The sequence below is a fragment of the Alligator sinensis genome, unplaced genomic scaffold, assembly GCF_000455745.1.
Source record: "Alligator sinensis unplaced genomic scaffold, ASM45574v1 scaffold251_1, whole genome shotgun sequence".
Classification (NCBI taxonomy): Eukaryota; Metazoa; Chordata; order Crocodylia; family Alligatoridae; genus Alligator; species Alligator sinensis.
The window spans coordinates 411,146-436,511 of NW_005842503.1; the positions used below are offsets into that span (position 1 = coordinate 411,146).

General features: G+C 41.9%; 1 protein-coding gene across 1 annotated transcript in view; it reads right to left on the reverse strand.

The window, feature by feature from the left end:
* Window positions 1–25,366, reverse strand: part of CNKSR2 (connector enhancer of kinase suppressor of Ras 2) — a 322,916-nt gene that overhangs the window by 269,477 nt on the left and 28,073 nt on the right. The window contains exon 4 of the mRNA XM_025213030.1: window positions 14,097–14,184. Within this exon, the coding sequence (XP_025068815.1) occupies window positions 14,097–14,184 (88 nt within the window). The remainder of the gene's footprint in view (window positions 1–14,096; window positions 14,185–25,366) is intronic.

A 25,366-nucleotide genomic window follows, 5' to 3' on the forward strand; every position in this document is an offset into this window, starting at 1 on the left:
TCTTGTTCTCTCTCAAGTATCTTTTGATAGGATTTGCCTTTTATGTCCTGCTTTCCTTCCCATCATCCCCACACATTCAGTAACCCAGGAAGAGAGGTCCCAAATCAAGAGCTTTTTAAAAAAGAGTTATATAATTCTATATATAATTAAATAAATACAGAGGATGGAGTGAAAACTGGAGTGCACTCTGATGACATTATTTAATGACTGTCAGTCTACTTCAAATATTTATGCAGATCTTCAGTCTCAGCTTCAACACCTTCTCACAAGATAAGGAAAATGGCAATATCAAATGTCTCCTAATGTCCCAAGGTGAAGATCTTCCCTACTCTCCTTCTCAACTATTAGTCTGTAGAGCTTGCTTGAGGAGCAAAGGGAGCAAATCATACAACTTGTGCTATAACCTCATTTCTGAACCTAAGGCAATGAAGGTGGATCTTGCCAACAGGGGTAGGATCATAACTTTCATGATTAAAAAAGGTGAAGGCCAACAGAAACAAACAACTAACGTGGAACAGTTTCATTAAACAGATTCTACATAAAGCACATTCATATTTTTACTACTGGTCTAACAATAGCTTAGTTTTTTCAGCATTTAATAATTGTCTCCATTAGAGTTTTGGAGTACTTTATGAAATATGTATATACTTTGCGAAGAGAATTTATTTGTAGTGATGTATAAATGTTATAGGTTTATTCTCAGGAGCACATGTGGAAAAATGTAAGAGAAGAATGCCCAGCATAAACAATGAGCGACAGACTGTCAAAAATGGTGTAGCTAGGAAAACTGTCCTCAGGCTCTTGCAACTGCTTAGTAGTGAGCCCAGCCAAAACTTCTGCACTGTTGCTGTAAAGCAATATCTGCTCTCTTAGTGTGACTTATGTAGTCTATTAAGACCTACTCACTCTGAATGAAGCTTTAATCCTTCAATGGTGCCATCAGCAGCAACAGCATTATATGCAGGGCAAGGTCCAATTCTATATGCAGGAGGTACAACTGGGCCCTCAACTTCAAGAGACAAAGCCTTTAATCCTGTTAAGTAGAGGCAGAGAAGGAGCTATGAAACTCCCACTATTTACTACGCCTCTGGGATCTTCTTGTAGGGTAAACAAGTTTTTATAAAGATAGACTTCAAGTTCTCTACAGTTAACATACAAGTATAAAATTGGCCAGTAGTGCAGCTCAAAAACCAGCAACGAGCAGGATTTTTTTAAAATTCTCTCTTAGCTATCATGATGAGGTTTAGGAAATAAATTTACTATGAAGTAATACCTCACAAAAATAGAACAAAAAATAATAATTAGGCCAAACAGTACAGCTGCAGAGAAGTAAATGTTTAGTGTGAATGCAATCCTTTACCAGTGAAATAATAGTCTGTACTGCTCTGAGGGACCTATCAGTAAATGGCAGGCATTCATATCTGTTGGACTGTTCTTTACGTCCAAAAGAATACGTAAAAATAGAAAATAAACTAGTTAATAATGTTTCACATATACATCCTGTGTTATATGCCAAAGCCTCTCTCAGAGAACTATATGCGTATTACACCTCAGACTTTTCTAATTTAAAAGTTAAGTTGCACAAGCATAATGGATTTTCCTAGACTTCAGACTTATGAAAGAGAGTATCTTTTTGTCAATTTCTTCTTTATTATCCAGTTTGTATGGATAACAGAAAATTTAAACCCTTATTAAAAAACGACTCTACAATTAACCTCAAACATGCAAGATAATTTTAGCATGCCAATTTAATTTAGCCATTTTCTTCATTTCAACTAGAGAACAATGTTTCTGTTCACAATTCTGAAGACTTTTCATTCATACATGAATGGTACAAAAATTGGGTTGAATCTTCATAGGTCTCATTCACATCTCAGTAAAACCCAGATTTCTATTTTTAAACTGTCTAAGAGGACACCTGAGCTGCTCGAAATTACTAAAGCAAAAGACAAGACCTGAGGAACTGCAGAGTTTATGTAGGCCTCTTAATACATATAGGCAGCACCAGCCTTAAAAAAAAAAGGGTTCTTGGGGCTAAGGTCGTATAAATGAATATCATCCTGTATAGATCTTTTGTAAATCCTCAGGAAGTCCCATATGTGTAAAAGGGATTATGAGAGATGGGGAAAAATGGTAGGTAATATTTCAACATTTAGGGTCAGACCCAATTCCCCCTCTGGGGCATATTAAGTAGGATTTAGGCAGCTTTCAAACATCTGAACACGATCCCATTCCATTCCGTGCAACAGGGACAAAACTACTAAGGCATCTAAAATCCTTATGCAGCTCTGTTCTAATGTGGAAAAATCCCTAAATCCTTAGACTTGGCCTAGAGCACATGTTCAAAAATAATTCAGAAAGTCCGTCTAAAGACATCTACCTTTACCCAAGCTCTGCTGCAGTCACACTGTCTGGGGAAGCACAAAAGCTCTCAATAAGTCCCCGCCTGTTTGTTACTACAAGCATGTTGGTGGTGGTACCCCTACCCACCTCTTGTCCAATAGTCCACCTGTGAAAAAAGTAGGTGACCTGGGCCTTCATTAGTGTTAGTGGGTTTTATACTGCAACCTTTATTTCCCAGGAAAGTGCCCTAGGTGAATCACAGAATCATACAAGTAGGGTCGGAAGGGACCTTGTAGATCTTCAAATCCAACCCCTGCCCGGGCAGGAGGGAAACTGGGCTCAAGTGCCCCCAGCCAGGTAGGCATCGAGCCACTTCTTAAAGACCCCCAGGGTAGGAGCCAGCACTACTTCCCTTGGAAGTTGGTTCAAGCTCCTAGCCGCCCTAACTGTGAAGTAGTTCCTATGGATGTCTAATCTAAACCTACTCTCCAACAACTTGTGGCTGTTATTCCTTGTTATCCTGGGGGGTGCTAGGGGAAACAAGGTCTCCCCCAAACCCTTCTGGTCCCCCTTAGTGAGTTTATAGACGGTCACCAGATCCCCCCTCAGCCTTCTCTTGTGAAGGCTGAACAGGTTCAGGTCCCATAGCCTCTCGTTGTAGGGTCTGCCCTGCTGTCCCCGGATCATGCGGGTGGCCCTCCTCTGGACCCTCTCAATGTTGCCCACATCCCTCTTGAAGTGGGGTGCCCAGAACTGGACACAGTACTCCAGCTGTGGCCTGACCAGTGTCGCGTAGAGGGGGAGGATCACCTCCTTGGCCCTACTTGAGATGCACCTGTGGATGCACGATAGGGTCCGGTTAGCCCTGCCGACCACGACCTCACACTGTCCAACCCCCTGCCGCGTGACAGGCGGGGATACTCACCACTATACTAACGAGGAGAGGGGCGCAGGGCAGGCTGCTTCTCTAAAGATGGCCCAAGACAGCTCAGACACACGCAACCCACGCCTGCCCTGCCATGCAACCTGCCAGGGGCTTCCGCACAGCTGGCCGGCCACTCTTTGGCCGACCCATAGGTACTATGTTGAAGCTGAGCCACTGAGCATCTAAGACTCAAAGCCTGAAAGACAGTATGCAAAATGAAGACTGACTCCATAGCCCAGTGAGGAAGGCACTGCACTGGGAAGGAGGGAACTGTGGGTTCTCAGCATTGCTCACAGTGCAGTTTCTCAAATAGTTTATCATGGACAAGCTAGGTTCCAAGTACATCCCTTCCCCCTTGCTTTCTCTCTGGGCAGACTGGATTGAGAGATATTGGAGGGATACAACATGCAGTTCTGCATTAGGCACACTCTCTGGTTCCTGGCATTTCCTCTGACTACCAGTGGACAATGCTCTGAACTGTTACATGCTCTCTAGAGGCACCTATACATGTGCTGGATGCCTGCTCCAACTGGTGTTAATTAGTACGTGTCAGAGCAGACTCAATTAATCTAATTAGGAAGCTCCAGTAGCCTACATGTCATGTGTGTTCAGCATCCCCATGTTTCTAAACGGTGGTGAGACTGCTTTAACTAAAGCCGGTTCAACGAGCTTTAGTTAAAGTGTCCCCGCCATCATTTTGAAGTGCAGGACAATGAACACACATGACACTGCAGACACTTTAATTAGAGCAGCTCTCATTAAAGAGTGTCTCCAAGAGCTGCTCTAATTAAAGTCCCCCCATCTTCACCCTGGAGCACATGTAAAGATGCTCTAGGAGCATAAGACTGTCAATTGACACTATGGAGGAGTTATGCACCTGCTAAGAGCAGAATAGGATTGACCTTAGGAAATGCATTAGCCTGCCCATTGAGAACATGAGACACCTATGTGTCTTAAAAGTACAATAAGATCACACTCACGACAGAAGGACATTTTTTGGAAAAGTGGGAAGTCAGTCATTAAACTACCAGTAGGTATAACAGGATCTGGGTCTTTGTTTGTAGGCCTTAAAAGTATACTGTGGAGATTAACTCTATGTAGCAATCATAGAGAAGAAAATATTAGTGAATGGATACTAAAGCAATGTAATGGCACACGTGTATTTGAAGTAAAGATGAATTTGGGACCAAAAAGGTTGTTTTTCATTCTCTCCCTCCCCTAGGCCACACTCCTTCTTCAGCATTCACCAGAGGAAGCCATGTCCTGAACTGATTTCTTAGCTAGAGACTAGTATCACTTTTTGGGAGATATCTTTTTTTCCAAAGGCAGGAGGCTAAAACTGGCCATCATGCATAGTCGGTAATTCTACCTGTTTATTTTGCAAAGAAGATAAGGTATTAGCAATAATATGCATGAGGAAGAATTTATATAAAAATAAGCCATGAGAAATATTTATTAGAAAATACTGTATAGATATAAGCAACCATGAATACTCTGAATTACGGTGTATGCATAAGAGTCTAGTCAGGTGCCTGATGAATCCACTTGTGGCTGACAAGCCCAATTCCAGAGTGATGCAGCTTGTTACAAGTTTCACAAATACATGCATTGTCTGAGTTGGAGTCAAAGATTGCAGATGCTGCTTTCTTCTTTTTCACTTAGTTTCCATCCTCTGGATCAAAGCCAGAGCTGTGGAGCTGCACCCAGTGCCAGATGTTCCCTCTAGATCAGATGGAATTATGCACACTCCTTCCAGCTTTCTATATTGATGTCAAGCAACTTCATATACTTTTTGCACGTCATGGTACTGCCATAGGGGGTGACCCCACTTTCTAAAACCATCTCAAATCTTACTGTACAAAATATTCTTGGGGATACGGTCTCCTCCCATGTGCCTGGTGTGGTTGAGCCATTGCAGCCTCCTCTTCTTGACACTAGTTTCTAACTGTGTCAGTCCTGTGTGCTCCAGCATTTCCATGTTTGGTATTTTGTCATTCCACTTTATTTTCAGGATCTAATGCTGGCATTTCATGTGGAAGCTGTTCAGTCTCTTGATATGCCTAGCATATGTAGTCCACGTTTCTGAACCATAAAGCAGGGATGAAAGCACGCAAGTCACATAGATTTTCATCTTCACTTTAGTTGATAGTTTGCTGTCACTCCATGCACATTTCTGTAATAGCCCAAAATTCTTAGCTATTTTTCTGGTTATATTAGTCAGTTCAGGCTGAAGGTCAAGATTCCCAGTCTCTTGATATGCCTAGCATATGTAGTCCACGTTTCTGAACCATAAAGCAGGGATGAAAGCACGCAAGTCACATAGATTTTCATCTTCACTTTAGTTGATAGTTTGCTGTCACTCCATGCACATTTCTGTAATAGCCCAAAATTCTTAGCTATTTTTCTGGTTATATTAGTCAGTTCAGGCTGAAGGTCAAGATTCCTGCTGTTCACAGAGCCCAAGTAGCAAAAGCTGCCAACACCACCAAGAGATTTACCCTCCAGGGTGATGTCAGGTATTGATTCTTCCACCCTTTGGTACATGATCACAATCTTCTTGGCTAAGTACAAACATTCAAAAAGCCCCTGGCAAAAGCACTTTAACTTACAGAAGAATACTTAAAGCATTATCTTAGATCGGGAGCAAACTCAACAGATGTTTGCTGCTCAGTAAGGGGGCTCAGAGCCTGCCCACACTGGCTGAGGCTAGCAGCCAGGTGACGGTCCTGCATGCCTCCTAGGAGACTGCCAGAGTGACTCCTCTCCCAAGCCCTGTCCCTCCGACAGCTGGCAACTGTCAGCAGGCTGGAGGGGGAAGGAGAGGGAGCCCGCACAGGTCTCTCCCAGATTGCTGGGTCAGGACTTGGGGAGGGGGTGGGAAGAGGATGGGCCAGGCCAGGTCCATGAGGTATGGGGAGTTCCCTCCCTCCACCACCAGTTTCCAGTGCAGCCAAAAGCTGGGCTGGGTAGTCTCCTAATGCAGCTGTTTACTGGGGGTGGGGGGTAGGGAAACCCCCCAACCAGACTGTGGTGAGCTCCCTGCCCAAAGCTACACAAGCTCTGCCCAAGGCTAGCCAGCTGCCCAGCTAGGGGGTCCTGCGGTGCAGGCGGAATCTAATCTACCTTAACATGCGATGGATGTTGTACAGGCATTCATAAAAGAGCTCTACCCTAAAGTGCTATAGTCTGCTACCACATTCATCAAAGGTTAACTTAAAAAGCAATCTGCTATTTTTAAAGCATTTTAAGTGCTCTGAAGCTCTGTCCTGTTATGGCTTTCAAGTACTTTTTGTGCGCTTAATGTGCATTAAGTGTAATATCTGTGCCTAGCCCTTGTAACTCAACATTAACCCAAAACTCTTGCATGACTCAGAAAATCTGCCCAAGAGATTTTGCAGGGAAGATTCACTGTGGCCAACCAAGGCCGCATGATCCACAAACAGGAAACCTCTCAGAACCAGTTCTTTCATCTTGGTTTTCATTTTAAACCTAACAATATTTATCAAGCCTCCATCTAGCCTGGTTCAAAGATAAATGCCATCACTGATGTCATAGTTTCATAGTTTCATAGTTTCAGGGTCGGAAGGGACCTAATAGATCTTCTAGCCCGACCCCCCGCCAGGGCGGGAGAACAACCCAAAAACACAAACAAAACCACTCACCCTAAAAACAAAAACGGGACTCAAATGAGTCCAGCCAGGTAAGTATCCAGCCTCTTCTTAAAGATCCCCAGGGTAGGGGCCAGCACCACCTCCCTTGGAAGTTGGTTCCAGCTCCTAGCCGCCCTAACTGTGAAGTAGTTTTTCCGGATGTCCAATCTGTACCTCCTCTCCATCAACTTGTGCCCATTATTCCTTGTTATGCCAGCAGGGGCTAGGGGAAACAGCGTCTCCCCCAAACCCTTCTGGTTCCCCCTAGTGAGTTTATAGACGGTCACCAGGTCCCCCCTCAGCCTTCTCTTGTGGAGGCTGAATAGGTTCAAGTCCCGCAGTCTCTCACTGTAGGGTCTGCCCTGTTGTCCCCGGATCATGCGGGTGGCCCTCCTCTGGACCCTCTCCATGTTGTCCACATCCCTCCTGAAATGGGGCGCACAGAACTGGACACAATACTCCAGCTGCGGCCTGACCAGCGTCGCATAGAGGGGGAGGATCACCTCCCTGGCTCTACTCGAGATGCACCTGTGGATGCACGACAAGGTCCGGTTAGCCCTGCCAACCATGACCTCGCATTGTCGGCCCATGTTCATCTTGGAGTCAATAATGACACCAAGATCCCTTTCCGCCTCCGTGCTCTCAAGTAGGGAGCTCCCCATCTTATAAGTGTGCTGCTGGTTCCTACTACCCAAGTGCAGCACCCTGCACTTGTCCGTATTGAAACGCATCCTGTTCCTGTCTGCCCACCCCTGTAACCTATCCAGATCCTTCTGCAATCTCTCTCTCCCTGCTAGCGTGCTCACCTCCCCCCAAATTTTGGTGTCATCAGCGAATTTAAACAGGTTGCTCTCCACCCCAACATCAAGATCGCTGATGAAGACATTGAACAGCGCAGGGCCCAGGACCGAGCCCTGAGGGACTCCACTACCCACCTCCCCCCAAGTCGAATATGATCCATCCACCACCACCCTCTGAGTGCGACCCTTCAGCCAATCTGCAATCCATCTGACCGTGTAGGCATCTATGCCACAGTCGCCTAGTTTACTAATTAGGATGGGGTGAGAGACGGTGTCAAAGGCCTTGCTGAAGTCCAGAAAGACTACATCCACCGCGACACCTGTATCCATGGCCTTTGTGACCTGATCATAAAAGGCAATCAGGTTGGTCTGACATGATCTCCCCCTAATAAATCCATGCTGATTGCCCCTGAGCATCATCTCGGATGCCGGCCCATCACAAATGTGCTCCTTGATGATCTTCTCAAAGAGCTTCCCCAGGATTGAGGTAAGACTGACGGGCCTATAATTGCCCGGGTCCTCCCTTTTCCCTTTTTTGAAGATGGGGACCACATTAGCTACCTTCCAATCGTCTGGCACCTGGCCCAAGCACCACGATCGCTCGTAGAGCCGTGCCAGGGGCCCTGCAATAACCCCAGCCAGCTCCCTCAGCACCATGTCCTTACATGCATGAATAAGCAAGAATGAAAACTAGATGTTAAAGAGCAGTAGAGCTAAGGCACACCCCTGTTTCACCCCATTGTTGATGTTAAAGGTATTTGATTCTTTGTTTTCATACATTACAGTTGCCGTCACACCTTGATGTAATGAGGAAATGATGTTCAATAGTTTGGTGGGGGACAACCCAAGTACTTCAGAACAGTAAAAAGGCCCCTATCTGCTGACCCTATCGAAGCCCTTTGTCTGATTGATGAATGCTTTGTACAGCAGTATTCATTTTTCTCTACACTTCTCTTACAGTTTCTTAACCAAAAATATCAGATCAATGGTGGAGCATCCTGAGCGAAAATTGCACTGACTTTCAGGATGGATACTTTCACCTACAGATTGCAACCTAGAAAAATACTGTAATGGGTAATAATTTACCTCATCTGTAGATCAAGAACTGACATATGAAATGGAACAGAAGGCACTGCCACCCACACCAAAAGACAGAAAGCAACCTACGGTCATGACTGCAGAAAATGACAGGGGCAACTTTGGCAACTGTGTGGAGATGTTCACACAGCCATCCCCTGGAACATCAGAGACTCTAGTATGTATTGTTTGATAAATAATTTTTTTTTAAACATACCAACCAACAAGGGATCTAACTGCTCCTTCATTAATAAGTGGTATAAATAATTTTATTGTAACTGTAGACATTTTGCAATTATTTTATCTCTGTCATGAATGCATATTGAAAAGTTACCAGCTCACAGTTTTCCCTTTTTCAAGCCGCGTCTTTATCCAGCTGAGGCCGGCTGATGACATCACCAGTAATCACCGGCCGGCGGAAATAAAAATGGCTGATGGCGGAGGAAAGGAAGAGGGGAGAATGGACCCGAGGAGCACATGGCCACGGGACCCATGCCTGGAATCCCTCAGGGAGGAAGGAGCACCAGACAAGGAGCCAGAGGAGGCTCCTTACGCTGGTCTGGGCAGGGGCGGCAGGGAATGGCTCAACAGTGCAGGAGACGAGCCAGAAGCAGCCCCTGCAATCAGCAAAGGCAGCAGCAACAGGAGAAGCAGAGAAGGGCACATGAAGACCCAACACCATAGCAGGTGGGAGTATTGGGAACAGTTGGGAGGAGGAGGAATCTTTCTCGTTGGGAGATTCCCGACAGAAGCAGCAGGAAGGGCTATGGAGAAGCAGGGCACCTACCTTTAATACAGAAAGTAGCCTGCCATACTCAGAGGAACCACGAGGCACCCAGATTGGGACGCTCCAGAAGGGAGAGAAGTGGTGCAACACTGGGCTCTGGGAAGAAGCAGAAAAGGGGGAAAAGACAACCCGAGCAGGAGGCCACGGGTACACGGCCCCGAGTAGGAGTCATCCCCTAGCTTAACCATAGGGAACTAGGCATCCAGTACCCTGAGGTAAGGGACCAGAGAAGGGGGCTACTCAGATTCCCAGCGATACGGTAAACGTGTTGTTTTGTATTTTTCTTTTGTGTTTCCCCATGTGAAGGCGCTGAGAGATAGGAGTGGCCGATACAAATAGAATAATTGGTGCAGGGTCCGTAGGGCATCGCAGTGGGATTAAGTCCATAGGGAAGGAGTCCACTCCAGGGAGAGAACAAATTCCACGATTGGGACCTCCAAACACAGACAACTCGGGACGGGGTAAACGAGTCGGCCTCAAGAGCTGATACCCAGGACAGGAAGGGACTCGAGAGGCCCCACAGCTATATGAGAAGGGGAGCATGGCCAAGAAGACTGAGCGATCCATCAAGGTGGCGTAAGGTCGGGGTGTAGGGACGGCCTAGCCTCGCAAGTGACCGTTGGGCAGACCGCGTGCCACAGAGGGACCCTGGGTAGTCAACCCTTCACTGGGAAACATTCAAAGTCATGGCAGGCAAGATAGGGGAGACTACTCCGGGAGTGAACATCTACTCGGCAATTTACAGGAGTCTGCACAGTGTACACGTCCCATTGCTCGAATCAAGGCTGCACATGACTGGGTGTTCAAGCCCCAGCGGTCATATGGGTTATATTGTTACCTCCAAATTTGGGAATTTTTTATCACAGAAACCAGGATCTCTGTAGATTACAGACTCTATATGAGTCTGAGGTGTGACAGCTGCACAAAAAGTGAATGCAGTTTTGTGATGCATCAATAAAAGGATTAGGTGCATAGTGGTTAGGCCTCATCTAGAGCAGTGGCTCTAAAACTTTTTGTAGCAGGACCCATTTGTAAACATCAATAGCCAGCCCTGCCCCAGTGCCCCTCACTATTAACCTACTGACCCCCGCCCCCAGGCCCCAGCCCGTCCAGTGTGTGGGGCATGGGGGGGAGGGGGGGCCTGAAGCAGCCCCTTCAAGGCTGGAACTCTGACAGGTTTAAACTGGGTATCAGGGGGGAAAAAACAGCTGTCAAAAGAATAAGACAGTGGAGTAGACTTCCTAGGGATGTTGTGGACTGTCCATCATGTGAGGTGTTCAAAAAAAGATTGGACAGCCCAGGGTCAAAAATTATCTAGGTATAACTATGTCTCTACTATACTCTACTACGGGTATTTCCCATGCTTCTGGGCAGTACCGATTGCAGCATGGGGCTGGAAGGGAATTGCCATCCTCTCCACCCCTGACCCTTCCTGCTACATCTGTCTGTTGTTTTTTTAAGTCTTCCTGACAGGCACTGGGTGATGGCTTCAGCCAAGGCTGGGCATTTTGACTGGGGTGCACCAAGCCTCCTGGTGGGACTTAAATCCAGAGGTTCATAGCTAGAGGGTGTTGCCCCTTCACTCAGAGTCAGACCAATTGCTATATTTGGGGTCAGGAAGGAATTTTACCCTATGGTCAGACTGGTATGGACTGTGGGGGATTTGGTCCTCTTCCTGTGACCTCCCGAGTATGTATTAACACCTTGTACAGCAGCAGGACACTGGCCACCATGGTCTACTGTGGAAGGTTGGAGTGTTATGTCTTGTGTCAGGGTTGAACGCATAGTTTTGCTAAGAAGTTAGAGAATGGATTTGTATGGCATGCTCTGTATAGAGATGACCCTGCCTCAGGCTGGAGGTTAGACTAGATGCTTTATGGAGGTCCCTTCTTTATGTTTTATGACAGGACAGGGAGAGAATGAAGCAACACAGGAGGTAGCAACCAATGAGGTAACAAATAGAGGAGGACATCAGCTGCACTACACTGGGCCAGTATTGTAGAAGAGGTTTTTTGCCAAATAGCTAGCAAGAGGCATATATTTTTGCATGTGGATTTGAGGATTGGTTTCTAGCTTAAAAACTTGCATATAGTCTTGGGACAGACCGCTTCAAAAAAATCAGAAGAAAATTAGACCCTTGAAAATTTATTGTATTAAAGCACTGTATATTTAAGTAAATCTCATGATTTTCATAAGTGTGTCTCAATTTTTGAACATGCAGAGTAGCCTACCCTAAAGAAATGTAAATTTACTAAGCAATCTAGGAGACAAATGCTTGTTACACAGAAGAGAGTTTAGTCAAACCAAGGTGACTTCAACTACCTGCCCTACAGGGCTACCTCTTGACGGTTGCTTCTCTGCTTTTGGTCAACCACCAGGAAGACTGTGATACACTTTTGATGCTTCAATGTCTTCTGGTTCAGAACCCACCTCACTTTCCTCTTTTATGAAAATCAGAAGATCATCCCCTTTAATTGAAGCCAGCCCTCCATTAATAAGACTAAACATGACAATGCCAAATTCACACTAGGAAAAAAGGCCATCCTTCATGATACATGGCTTCTATCTGCTCATGGCCTTATCAGCATTTCCTTCCTGTTCTCAAGTGTAAACAGAATGAAGGAGGAGGGAGAGAGGAGCAGAAATCAGGTTGCTTTCCAGTTTCGGTACAAGACTGAGGATTTAACGGCCAGTGAGAATCTCTGAGCCCACGTTAGAATGATTACAAGGATGATCAACTGACACCAATCAAAAAGCATCAGCAACAGGACAAATGCAGGCTGCAGAGGATGGCACCAAGTCCTCACGAAGACATCAGTTGCAAGTAGGATTAGAGTTTGTGTAAAGAAGGAGGGATAGAAATATAGTTTTCTGTGGAAGAGAAAAGATTGCAGCTGTAAGTTAATTTCCCTTGGTGGTTTGAGCTGGTTGAACTCCAACTTCCAAAAAACCTGAGGGTACAACCCCAATTTCAAATGAACCCTGCAGTTTGGATGAGAGGGATTATTTTATCATTTCACCACTGAAGACTAAATTCTGCTGGGCTTGCACAGCTATAATCATAAGGCAAGAGAGCAGCAGCAGGTGGGTTATACAAATAAATAATAACCGACCAGTAGCAGGATATCCAGGAGCAAACAAAGCCATCTTTTCATTTTAAGAAATCCTCCCCCAAATTTCAGTATTTATTATCTAATATCCTCATGCCATTTATCCTCCTGGCAGCTCTCATAACTATCAAGTAAGCTGTTCTGCAGATTAGCATTTTCAACAAACAAGAATGCCAGTAGATAAGATGGGGCAGACTCTCTGGATATTCTGTAAGACTAACTCAAATGTCACTGTAGAACAGAAGTCATAAGTGGTTCCCTAACACAATAATCTTTTGGTATCTTATTTAAGTTAGAAAGTTTAGGTTAGCAAGGGAAGTTTACGCTAGAATTAGGAAAAACTCTCTGACTAGGAGGATAATAAAGCAGTGGAACAAACTACCCAGATTGGTTATGGGATCTCCATCCTTAGAGGTTTTTAAGACGCAGCTAGATAAAGCCTTGACTGGAGTGATATAGTTCAGAATGGTCCTGCTTTGAGCAGGGTGTTGGACTAGATGACCTCCTAAGGTCCCTTCCAACTCTCATTTTCTATGGCTCTATGATTTTTGTAAACTGAACTAATATAATTAAATCAAACAATCTTAAGGACAAGTGATTACAGCTCGCAATTATAGGAGCACTGGAGGACATCAGGAAAAAAGCACAGAACAACTTGCACCAGGGATATAAGAAAATTTTCAGACGAAGAGAACTATTTTAATTTTTTGCATCAATCCAGCTAATGGAGCAGGTAGCAGTATCATTTTGTACAAGGAGAAAAAAAGCATTCATACACTTACCAAAAAAAAAGGAGAACCAGAAATGGGGACAGGGGTAAACTAAAATTCAATCTGACAGAAACTGGGCAAGGCTGTAGGTTATACATAAACCCTCAAAACAGAACCATTTTCCTTCCTGTTTTGCTTAAAGAAGCTTGTCTTGTCTTTTCCAAGAATGTTTAGACAGATACTGAAGGTTATCAGGAGATATACAGAGTCTGTGGAAGAAGCATATAATGCAAGTTGTGCAAAAAGGAGAGCGATGGCATTGCATACTATAATGCAGCATACAAATATCTTCCAAACTAGTCACTTGAATAAAAAGTGTTAGAAATCATTAAAAATGGAACAAAATTATTTAAGTATTTAAAAGAGATTGGAGCAAAAGTGTGCAATAAAATTCATTATTACAACATATAAAAAAGTGCATGCCTAAAATGCCACCTTGTACCAAGCACCCCAATCACAATTAACAGAGAAACTGAAAATAGAGCGTAATAAAAGCAATTTACTCAATCCTTTTGTATTATACCTAGACATAGAAAAATGCATAACACAAAATGCTACATTCTAGTTACTAAGGGTCACCTAATATGAGACAAAAGCAAATTCAAAGGGGAATGATGATTGAATAGTATCATACCTGTTGAACAATTGTGGTTAATTCCAGACAGAGCTGTATGACATTATTTCTTGTTACTGAATAGTCTGTCACAGCAGCAAAAGGTGATCTAAAAAACGGAAAAAAAAAAAGAATGGTGAAGGGGGATGGTGGGTTTTTTTCCCTTCTGATTCATTGGCACAAAATGCACTGAATTCACAGACTTCTTTAATAGTACTTTTTACCTGTGCTGAATAATACATCAGAAATATCTAAAAGTTATTGTTACCACTGTAATTTATGGAATATGATTACAAAAAAAGGCTACTTCAACTCTTGTTTTCTCAGGACTTTTGAAATCATTCTGAGAGAAGTTCTATTTATAAAGGTATCTTTTTTCCCTCAACCCTAAAAGCTTGCATCTGAAACTTTCTTTACTTCTTTGAACAATGCCTAGATTCCTTTTAAGGCGGTCTTAGTATGCATGACCTTACTGGGAAAAGCAAAGCATCGCTTGCACAGCTAGTACGCAGGTGTGAATCAAATCTTTAATACGTCAGGCTGATTCACTCAGACTCTTGGGACCTGATCTGAAGTCAGTTAAAGTATTCTGCACCAGGCCCTTTGTTCTGCTTCTAACATTTACAATGAGAACACTTCTTGAAAAGCTGATGTAAAGATTGAACTAGAGCCATATTTGAGTATTTCCTGAGGTTTTGCTACAATGCAAAAGCTAAGTAACGGCAATTCATTTTATTCAGAATTTTAAAAAAAGTCACCCATACACATTCTGGGTCGCACCCCCGCTTCCCCTTTAAGTTACATATATACAAGGTGTTTACAGTATTTTTTTTTCCTTTTTTACAGTTCCTGAAACATCATTCATTTACATTTGTTTGGTCACAACAGACACTCAACCTTCTCTATTGAAGACCTATGAATAAATATAGACCACTGTAAAACTAAATGATTGCAACACTTTCAGCATAGTACTCAGTCTCTCTTCCATTAAAAAATGGCTATATACTTTGGCAAGAGTGGCGATTTCTGCAGAAGTGCAATTTTTTAACAGTATCAGCATTTCAAGAAAGTTTTTAGGCACCAGTTTTAGTGAGGTGGCACCATTCTGTCATATGCCTTAGTTCAGCCAAAGTTGAATGGAAAAAAGTTAAAAGGAACATAACAATTAGGATATTTGAAGAGATTACGGCCAGATACAAACATTACACTTTTACCAATATAAGTGATCAGAAGCCAATCTATACCCAGAACAGAACAGAAGTTAGGGATGCATAGCCTGGTTTAAAAGTGGTGGAACCCAGGCTAAGATTTGAGCCCCCTGCCCACCAAAGGGTGAGCATGTGTTCTATTTGCTGCCAGTCTAAATTATGCTGCTTACAGAAAACTGCATAACTTAGATAGATTCCACCTCAGGCTTTTTGAATGTCTGTACCTAACCCAAAAACATGACACAGGACTTGTGCAATTATTAATCAAAGCATATTTCAAAGGAGGTACAACATTCTCTCTTCATCCTCACTTCCAAACTCAGCATATATTTTTCCTTGAGAAAAAAGTATTGACCCCATTTTGAATTCAGTCTGTTTGTTCCTTGAAGTATGAGTCCTGATAGCATTTCATTTTCATTTTTGTTTAATTTTTTAAAAATGCACTTTATGTGCTTATTTTACATGCCTGCATACATACAGTATAAGAAACACTGAATAAACAAATCTATGATGCAACATGGTGAGTAGTATTGGTATTCATTTGGATAAGTTCAATAGTATACTCGTGGGAGTAATACCTTAACAAATGCCAATAAAATCTTGTCATCATGTATGCACTATGTACCAAACATGTTATAGAAAAGCTATTTTACAACTTCTTTAGAGTAAGCTTTACAACTCTGCTTGTTAAAATCATCACCTCTTCAAAAAATAAAGCCAATCTGCCAGTGTAAAAAACCAATAGAGATTTCAGTCAGAAAAATCTCAAGTATATTTTAGATGCTACATATAGGTTTCTGCATTTTATTTTCCCACATTCAGTATTTTTCCAATATCTATATCAGCTATCCTGTAACGTATCTACTGGTGAACATAGGATGTTTTCCCTATAGAAAACCAGCATCTTCCTCCTCTTCCTAGAACTTTTTAATGCTCCCCGACGGCTCACAAGACCTAACTAATCTTAAACACACCAGAACTGGATACATACTTCAGTTTAATATAACATTTGGGGAGAACATTCCATTTTTTTAGATAGAAATGAACTCCTTCAGCAGTTTGTTTTTTTTAATATTAAATTATGGGCTGTTGGGAGCTGGGAAGAGGCTACAAAAACTAGTATCAGGCTGGTAGTGAGGAATCAGTGGATTGAATAGTATGGTCAAAGTAATATGTCACATGGCTATAAACACATTTAAGTATGGTTTTTAATGCAGCCTATGGCATTTGTGTAGTTTACTAAGCTAATTTACAAAACACGCTGGAAGGAAAACAGTAAAATGAAACTTTAAAATTATCATATGATAAAAACTGGATGGAACTGCTTGATTAGGAACACTGCCCTGTAAACAAAACTAGAGAAATAATTCCCATTCACAGTTGCCACTGTTGAGATTCTAAATTTTTTCTAATGCCTTGATTTAAAAATTCATATTCATTTATGAACTTTCACCTTTATTTTTAAATGAATTAGATCAAATCAAGAAACAGCATACATTTTACTTTAAGTATGGATATTAAAACAGTTAAATCTTTAAATTTCACAGCCAGAACTAGATGAATCTTCAAAGCCTTTAATATTTTCAAAGCAACATTTTGTGGTAGGTTCTTGCTTTTAATATGCATTGATTTTTCAGTCATAACTTTACTATGTAGCTTTATTACATAGTTCATAAGGAAAATCATTAAAAACTACTGGTAAAAGTCTTCAATGAAAAATGTTAAAAAAATTGAACTAAATTTTGCTGAATACAAGACAACCCCCAACCCAATCAGCATTGGGAAAAAAGGCCCTCATCTTATCATTACATACAATGAAATCTCACTAAAAATACTGTGTAACGTTAAACTGCTGCTAAAAGCAGCATGTGCTCAGTAATAGGAAACCAACTATGAAGTTGATTAAATACAACCAACACTGAGCATGACTATGGTAGTGTCAATTGAGCACAATCCCCCTCAGCACTGATTTCTTTCTAAGTCATGGTGAGCCACTACATTGCATAAATTGTCACTTCCTCTTCACTACCGCAGCTGAGCTGTGCTGTCCATTCCCATTTCCAATGATTCCTGTTTCTTCACCAACCTTCAATACCTAGCAAACATCACCAAATAGGGTCCCAAACAGTTCATGCATAATCCCTTTCGCCCACTCTCACAGCCGGTCACATATGATTAGCGTGGCCCTGCCCACCATGAACTGGAGCTGGACCAGCCCCGTGCCTCATCTGCATATAATTTTTTGGAGGATCCCAGGACTCATGACAAGAACACCTGGTTCCAGCCATGAGAGAGGGGCTAATTAATAGATGAATCCTTTGTGGGGGGTATCTGGTATACACACACACTGAGCACTGCTGAGCTGAGAAGTCACCATGGCTTGAAATATTGTTGACCCTGCTGGGGTCCAGTCCAATGAATTATATGGCAAACCATGAGCCTTTTTGTTTCAGATTAATATCATGCATAGTTTGTACTGTGTACAAACACAACAGTGCTACTTAAAAGTGTGTTTTATGGAATACCTATGCTAAAATTTGCAGCAGTTTCAAAAAAGGTAAAATGCAACAATCCTAGATTAACTAAGTCTATGGGTACCTGCAGTAATTTGCCTATACAGTTTAATTCAAGGTCAGTTCTTTCAAATTTGCCCCTCACTTCCATGTCCTCAGGGAAAGTAAGGACGGGGTAAGGGGAGAGGAGGGACTGCAGGGAGAAGAAGGCTGGGAGGTAAAGGAGGTACCTGATTTATTTTCCCTGCTTGTAGTAGTGGGAGGGGGACAAACTCAAGGCAAACTTCCAATAATTTTCCATATAAAGAAACTAAGTATTGGGGGGAGAGGGCTGTGTTGTATTCATGGTTGTCTTATTTTTGAGTGAATACAGTAAAGAAGAAGAAAGGGGACTGAAATATGAAAGTTTGAACTGAAAATGGGGGCGAAAACCAAAACAAAAATGAATAAATAAATGCTGAAAATACAAAATAAGATACCAAGAGTGATGGTTAAGGTTTGGTATTTTGGTACGGAGAAATAGTCTAAGGAATTATTTCCTTCCAGGAAAGGAAATCAAATTGTTAGGAGGTGCTTAGAAGTGGTGTTAGGAGGTGCAAAGTGTTAGGAGGTGCTGAGTGACTTAGAAGACTAAATGACAGTTCAAAAGTCAGGTTTCAATAAGCCTTACTACCCTAAATATTTAAATGTCTGCAAATATTTCATATGTTCAACACATAAATCAAAGACCGGATTTCATAATGGCTACAAACTGAAATTTCAGTTTGACAAATAAAAATCCTGTTTTAATTAATAAACACACATTTTCAGGTACATATCCTACACTTATATTAAAACCATCAGGTTGTTTACACGTAAATCATACCCAATGTAAATAAAATCCTTGAGAATCTTGGTAACTTGCATACTGATTGCAGTAAAAGTTCTCTCTCTACGTAGCTGATAGTTCCATTCCAATCCAACAAAAGTTCAGCCAGAAAAAATATGGTATTCCTTACCTAATCAGACCACATTTCTCTGGCTCTTTTAAGCTACTCTACTGGGTTAGTCCAAAGCCAAACATCTCTTTCCATTCTTCTGATATTCAAGTCTAAACTAGCACCTACATTCTCAGGCCAGTAAAACATTTAAATAAGTATGCAGTTTTCAACATGTAAGGAATCCAATTGTGCTGGTTTGGGGCTCAATACATTTTCTTGCCCCATTCACCCATCTCTCCAAAACCTTCTCCAAGACCTTTTTCATGCATATTTCCCCATGATATACTCACTCCGCTCCAATCTACCCTGTAGCTATTTTATCACCTTCAAAAAGTCCTGAAGATTCTCCTCTACCATGCCCACTAGAAAAAGACTATAATTCAAGAAACACAAACATGGACAGGTACACTCTTTGTCACTTCCTCCTCCAGGTTTCTCAAAGTGCTCCCCTTCTATTTTTTGTTCCTTGTAGTTTTATATTTATAGTATAGCTGATCCCTGAAAAGATACCATATTTTCTTACATACAACAAGCACCCCTTTTCCCAAAGCTAGCTGCTGGAAATGACATTGCACTTTAAGTAAGTATGGTACCAGCACTCTCTGCTGCTTAAGCTTGGGCAAGAACAAAACAAAAGCAAAGTCTGCATGAGTTCCACAGGGAGCAGAACAATGAGTAGTCTCAGCTCCCTAGTTGCTACTACTCAGTTAATACAAGGAAAGATCTTTTTTTTCTTCATTCAGTCTTTCAAACAAGGTGTGTATCTTATTCCAGGGTGTTATATGCAAGAAAATACGGTAATAAGTATATTGCTGATTTCCTAGATCTTCACATATTTTTGGAATATGATTTTTTAGTTGTGATGCTGCTAACTTTAATGCATATTCCAAACTTTCAGCTATTTTCTTTAAATGTTAAGTTCCTTATTAAAATCAAACTGGAGAATATGGAGAAGAGTCAGCTAAAAGAATGCATCTTATTTTACAATACTTTATTCTTATGTTACTGTACTGTATCTTGTGGATAATTTTGTTCAACTTTCATTTCTATCCACAACCAATGACTATATACAAATTATACCCTCAAAATTACATTAAGCCACGAAACAGAGAACACTGGAAAGAAAAGTGGTCAGATTAGCATCCATGAGTGTATATATATTTGGTATTTCTAGACTGTTGATTCTTTGAAACTCAATCAGCCACATACTCATTTGTTTTCTACCTTCTATGTGATTTAATTTGGTTCAGGAACAAGGCTGGTAAACCCAAGAAAGAGCTATAGTTTTGTAAACTAAAACGGTTGATTAAGGTATCGATTACAGTTATATAGAAATGCATCGCTTAGAGACTATTAGATCATGCAATTATAAAATGAAAGTGCTACCAAAAATAGTGAGCATATTCATTTCTAAGAATAGAAACAAACTCTTACACAAAAGAAATGGTGAGAGGTTCAAAACCAACCTAAGTTTTACTCTAGTATCAAGTCAGTGGAAATGTATAACACACACATATATGAAAAATATGACTTTCTAGCACCCCATGTAAAATTCATGTAACAACTGTTCTAACGGAGCTTTTAATGAACTGTCAGAAAGAAACATCATGAACTTTGCTCTGAACAAAGGAGGCTTTTCAATTAATATGATGTTAAACATTTAAAGCTTGTTTCAGTGGTACTTAATAAGGCTAAGGACCATACCATTTTTAGGTAATATTTACTGACATGTTCATCACCCCATTTAAACAAAGAGAAAAGCACATAAAGGAAATAAGATTAATGGGCAACTGACTGAGGATAAATATAAAGGAACGTATATAAGAGATGTAGATTTGTGTGCCTGTGGGTATATGCCTGTGGATGTATGTATCGACAGGCTCATGCACCTCCATTTATGAAAGAAGCCACTGAATTGTTTTCTTTACTTTGTGCAAAATTGAACCTAGGGTTTCAAAACAATCAACAACCAAACGTGACTAACAAGACTGCAGAAATCAAATTGTAGCCTACCATGTTAAACAAAACAACTTATTTGTTGAAATGTTTGGGAACACTTGAGGCATAATGCTTCCATACAATGCATGACCCTATCTCTCTTTCTCAACAACTAAAAATCAGCAGTACCGCATGCAGCAGCAACACTCACCAATTGAAAAGGAATGAACAATGGAAATATGTAATATATTCTGGCTGTATATCACAATTCCTTAGCAAAAGATGCATTTCACAGTTAAACTGCTGCAACCCAAAGCATGTAAAGCATACTAAAGCTGAAGACCGAAGTTTCCGCATTTGACAAGGAATGTCAAAGCTGGAATGTAAAGCATCAAAGGAATGTTTAAATCAGTACATGCTGCATGAGCATGTGAGCTGGCACCTTCAACGATGTTCTAGTATAAAAAGCCGAGAGCAGCACATGGTTCTAATTTGACAGTTCGTACCTATTTCATAAAGCAACATAACATGCCATTAACTTTAGGCACTTACTTAAACCTAATTTCTACAGGACTCATACAAGCATTTTCGAACATAGACTTAATCCATGTGTAGGAATGACATTTCACGAAAAACTCCTTTTTCATGGCATAAATTAGTGACTGTATAGGCATACAAGCGGTTTGTGGCAAAAACAAGCCCTACCAATTACTCCACAAACTGTTAGCTCTATAAACAGCAAGCTCACCGTCTCCTAGTATCATGTGTAACACCCATTCAGATACACGTGGTGCAGCTGGGGTCCCTAGGGCTCCTGGTATCCCATGGTCTTCCATCATCCCTCCCCTCTCCAAATGGCAAGCTGCCAGTGGTGATCTGCCAGCTGTGAGGACCCTGCTGCCATGGCTGCTTGAACAGTCTCTGGACTCTCTGGATCTGCTTAAGCAGAGGCATCAATTCCTGCCATCCTTTAACAGTCATTTCTGGTCAAGGGGCATTGGGAATGCCCAGGGAATAGCAGGGGTGAGAACAGCAGATCTCCTCTACCCTGCCTCCTCCCTTGCTTTCAGCAGCTGCCAGTTGCTGACAGCTGGGTTGCCAACCCAAAGATAGACAGGCAGACAGATTTTTGTTACTGACAATCTACAAACTGTTTATGGACCATCAAATGTTTTTACTGACGTGTGTTTCAACTGACATCTGCTTACACATTGTAAAGCCCCCTAGCTGGCAGTAACAAGGGTCGGATGCAAATGTATGGGTTTAAATGCAAGCTTTCTAAAATCCAACTCATTTCCCCCCTCAGAAACCTGGGAAAGTAAATTTTACCTGGGTTCTCTAAAATGAACAACAGTTTTCCACTCACAAGCAATGCTCAACTAAAACAGGGGGAACCCTCCTAATCTCCAACCTAAATTACCTCTGCTGCAGCTTCAGGCCATTGCTCTTAGTTCTGTCCCCTAGGCTAGCACAAACAATCAAAAAGCCCAAGACTGAATTGATTCAATCTTCGTAAGTTTGTCTAAGCTGCATAGCTTGAACCAACATGCAAGTGTACAGATGCTCACTTTTGATTCCGGAAATGCTACTATATATGCCTGCAGTGGCCCAGACCAGAAGTCAGGGGGCACGACAGCATGCCTCCCTGCTAAGCCAGGGCAGACAGTATGAGCCAAGGCTAACCTGCCAACCCTGAGAAGCCAGGGGAAGAAAGGAGTTTGCAGGGGAGGTGAAAAGCATCCTGGGATGCTGGGGGTCTGTGAGAGGATCTGGGACAGAAGTTCAATAAACTGATGTAACCTAAATCAGTTAAGTCTGATACTACATCCATCCGGGTTGATCTTAAACCAGTTTCAGCCATTTTGAAAACTGCTTATGTGCACTGAACTTCTGTGTTGCAGATTTGACCTGGTTTCCGAACACTTGTATCAGTTTATGTGTAATTTCTGTCCTTAGCCCTACAGACACAGAGAAAAGCCCATCTCCATCCTTAATGACCCTTCTGGTATTTGAAAAATGTTATCAAATCCCCTTCTCCAGACTAACTAGCCCCAGTTCTTTCAGACTTCCCTAGTAAGTCTCATCTCCCAGACCCCTAATCATTTTTGTTACTGTGCTGGACTCATCCCAAACTCTGTACATCCTTCTTGAAGCGTGGGGCTCAAAATTGGACCTTAGTACTCCAGGTAAGGCCTCACTAGTGCTGAAGTGAGTGAAAGAATCACTTCCCTTGATTTGCAAGTGACACTTGTGTTAATGCAACCCACTATACTATTGTCCTTCTTTGCAACAAGTGTATGCTGTTGGTTATGTTTAGTTTATAGTCTACTATAACCCCCAAGTCCTTCTCTGCAGTAATGCAGCCTAGCTAGTCAGTCCCCAGTCTGCATTTCTGCATGCAATTTTTCCATTTTAAGTGGAGGACTTTGCATTTGATTTTGTTGAAGTTCAACTGGTTAAGGGCAGATCATTTTTCAGTCAATCCAGGTCATTCTGAATCCTAGGCCTACCCTTGTGCGGTTTGCAATTCTACTGAACTTGGTATCAGTCATAAATTTGCTAAGCATGCACTGAAATCCTACTGTCCAAATTATTAATGAAAATGTTGAGCAATACCAGACCTAAGACAGACCCTTGGGCATCATTAGAGCACAATGATCCAACAAATTATGTATCCACCTTGCAGTACTTTTATCTAGTCTTTTTTTCCTTATCTTGTTAATGAGAATATCATAGGAGACAGTGTCAAAAGCCTAGCTAAAGCCAAGGTATATCACATCTACTTCTCTCCTCCATTTGCAGAGCCCGTCACCAAAGCTGTCCCTAGGGTACAACGAACTGGGGCGACTGCCCCAGGCCCCACGCTTTGGGGGGGTCCTGCAGAGCCAGGTGAAGCAGCCATGGCCCCTGCCATGGGGCCCACCTGGAGCTGGCAGCTCAGCCCCATGCCACAGAAGCACAGAGACTCCCCCATCCTTTGCAGGGATAGCACAGCTCCGCACAGTGTTAATAGGGCCCTGCATAGGCTGATTGGCCCTGGGCCCCACACCCCCTACGTTTGGCTCTGCCTGTCACCTTATCATAGGAGGAAATCAGGCTGGTCTGGCATGACTTGCTATGGGTGAATCCATGCTGAGTGTTACTGATCACCATGTTCTTTTCTAGGTGATTCACTATAGATTCCTTGAGGACCTGTTCCGTGATCTTTCTAGCTACTGAAGTCAGGCTAACTGGCCTGCAATTCCCTGTATCCTCCTCCTTTCCTTTCTTAAAATCGGGCACTTATTTTTGCCCTTTTTCATTAATCCTCACCTGAACTCCATGAGTTCTCAGAAAGGATACTCAATGGCTATGGTTTACGATGTCTTTTGGCAAGTACATGTTTTATATCTTCTCCTCAGGAAAGACAGCATTTATAAGACATCTACTTTAGGTTACCTCCTTTCTTCTTTATAGAAAGTAGGACCTTCAATTCAATTGTTTTTCTTCATTCACATCAGACTCCAGTAAGGATCGACACCTTAATCAAACAAGGTCCATTTGTGAGCCTGCTAATCCCATTACCGCCTGTTCAATGTAACATGTAGCACTGATTCAGGTTTTTGATTTGCAGAATGTGAATTGTCCTGGGCTGAGAATAAGGCTCATATGATGGGAGAGTAGCTGCGAACGGTATATTAAGTAACCTGTGGCTTTATGGCTGACAAGCAGCATGCTGAAATACCCAGTATTCCCTTACAGCAAAATCTAATGCCAATTAACAACATCAACACAAAACCTTTAATGTGGTAGTTATACCATGAAATATCAATTAAATTATCTGAAATTCTTAATGTAATCAGTTTCTCTCACTAATGTACTCTCAAAGAAGAATCCAATAAAGCTTTTTAACAACCATCCCTTTCCCAAACCAATTCTCCAAACACACATTTCCAGATTACATAGATATTACTACTATTTATTAAAAACCAAAAATGTTGTTCTCAGTACTGCACAAGGCATTCATCAAAAACAGTTCTTCACTCAAAGGATATAGCACTTAAATAGAATACTCAAATATACTGAAATATATATAAAAGAAAAGAAAGAGTGCAGTAGCAGCCTCAGGGGAGGGCAAACCAGGTGACCACCTGGGGCCACACACTTTAGGGGGCCCCAAAATTTTGAAACTAGAATGAACCTAGAATATAGCTCAATGTTAAAAAACTTTTTCTTTGTATTATCAATATTGGATTAAGATACTTTCATTGCAATTTCATGGATAAGGCAAAGTGAAATTGAAATAAAAAATGTCTGGCTTGCTTATGAGTCATCAAAATTAAGCCTCTAAGGGGCCTCAAATGACTCTTACCCAGGGAAAAGAAGATATATAGGGCATCAGAAATCAATCTAACTGGTAGATCCAAGAACTAAGAGGTGCAGGATAAGGCACAAACTATCATTTTAAACTCACTGCAAGTCATTGAAAAGCTACTCCACACCAGGATGGTTCATGATCGACAGAAGTATTGGAATTCTTAACTTACTTGTGGCTTAATCTCAAGTGATGAATGCTGCTCTTTTATCAAGCTCTCTCATGAAAAACCTTTCAGGCCAAGACTGGAAGTTTGAATTGTGATTTAGAAAATCACTTCAAGAAACAGGTATTTCCC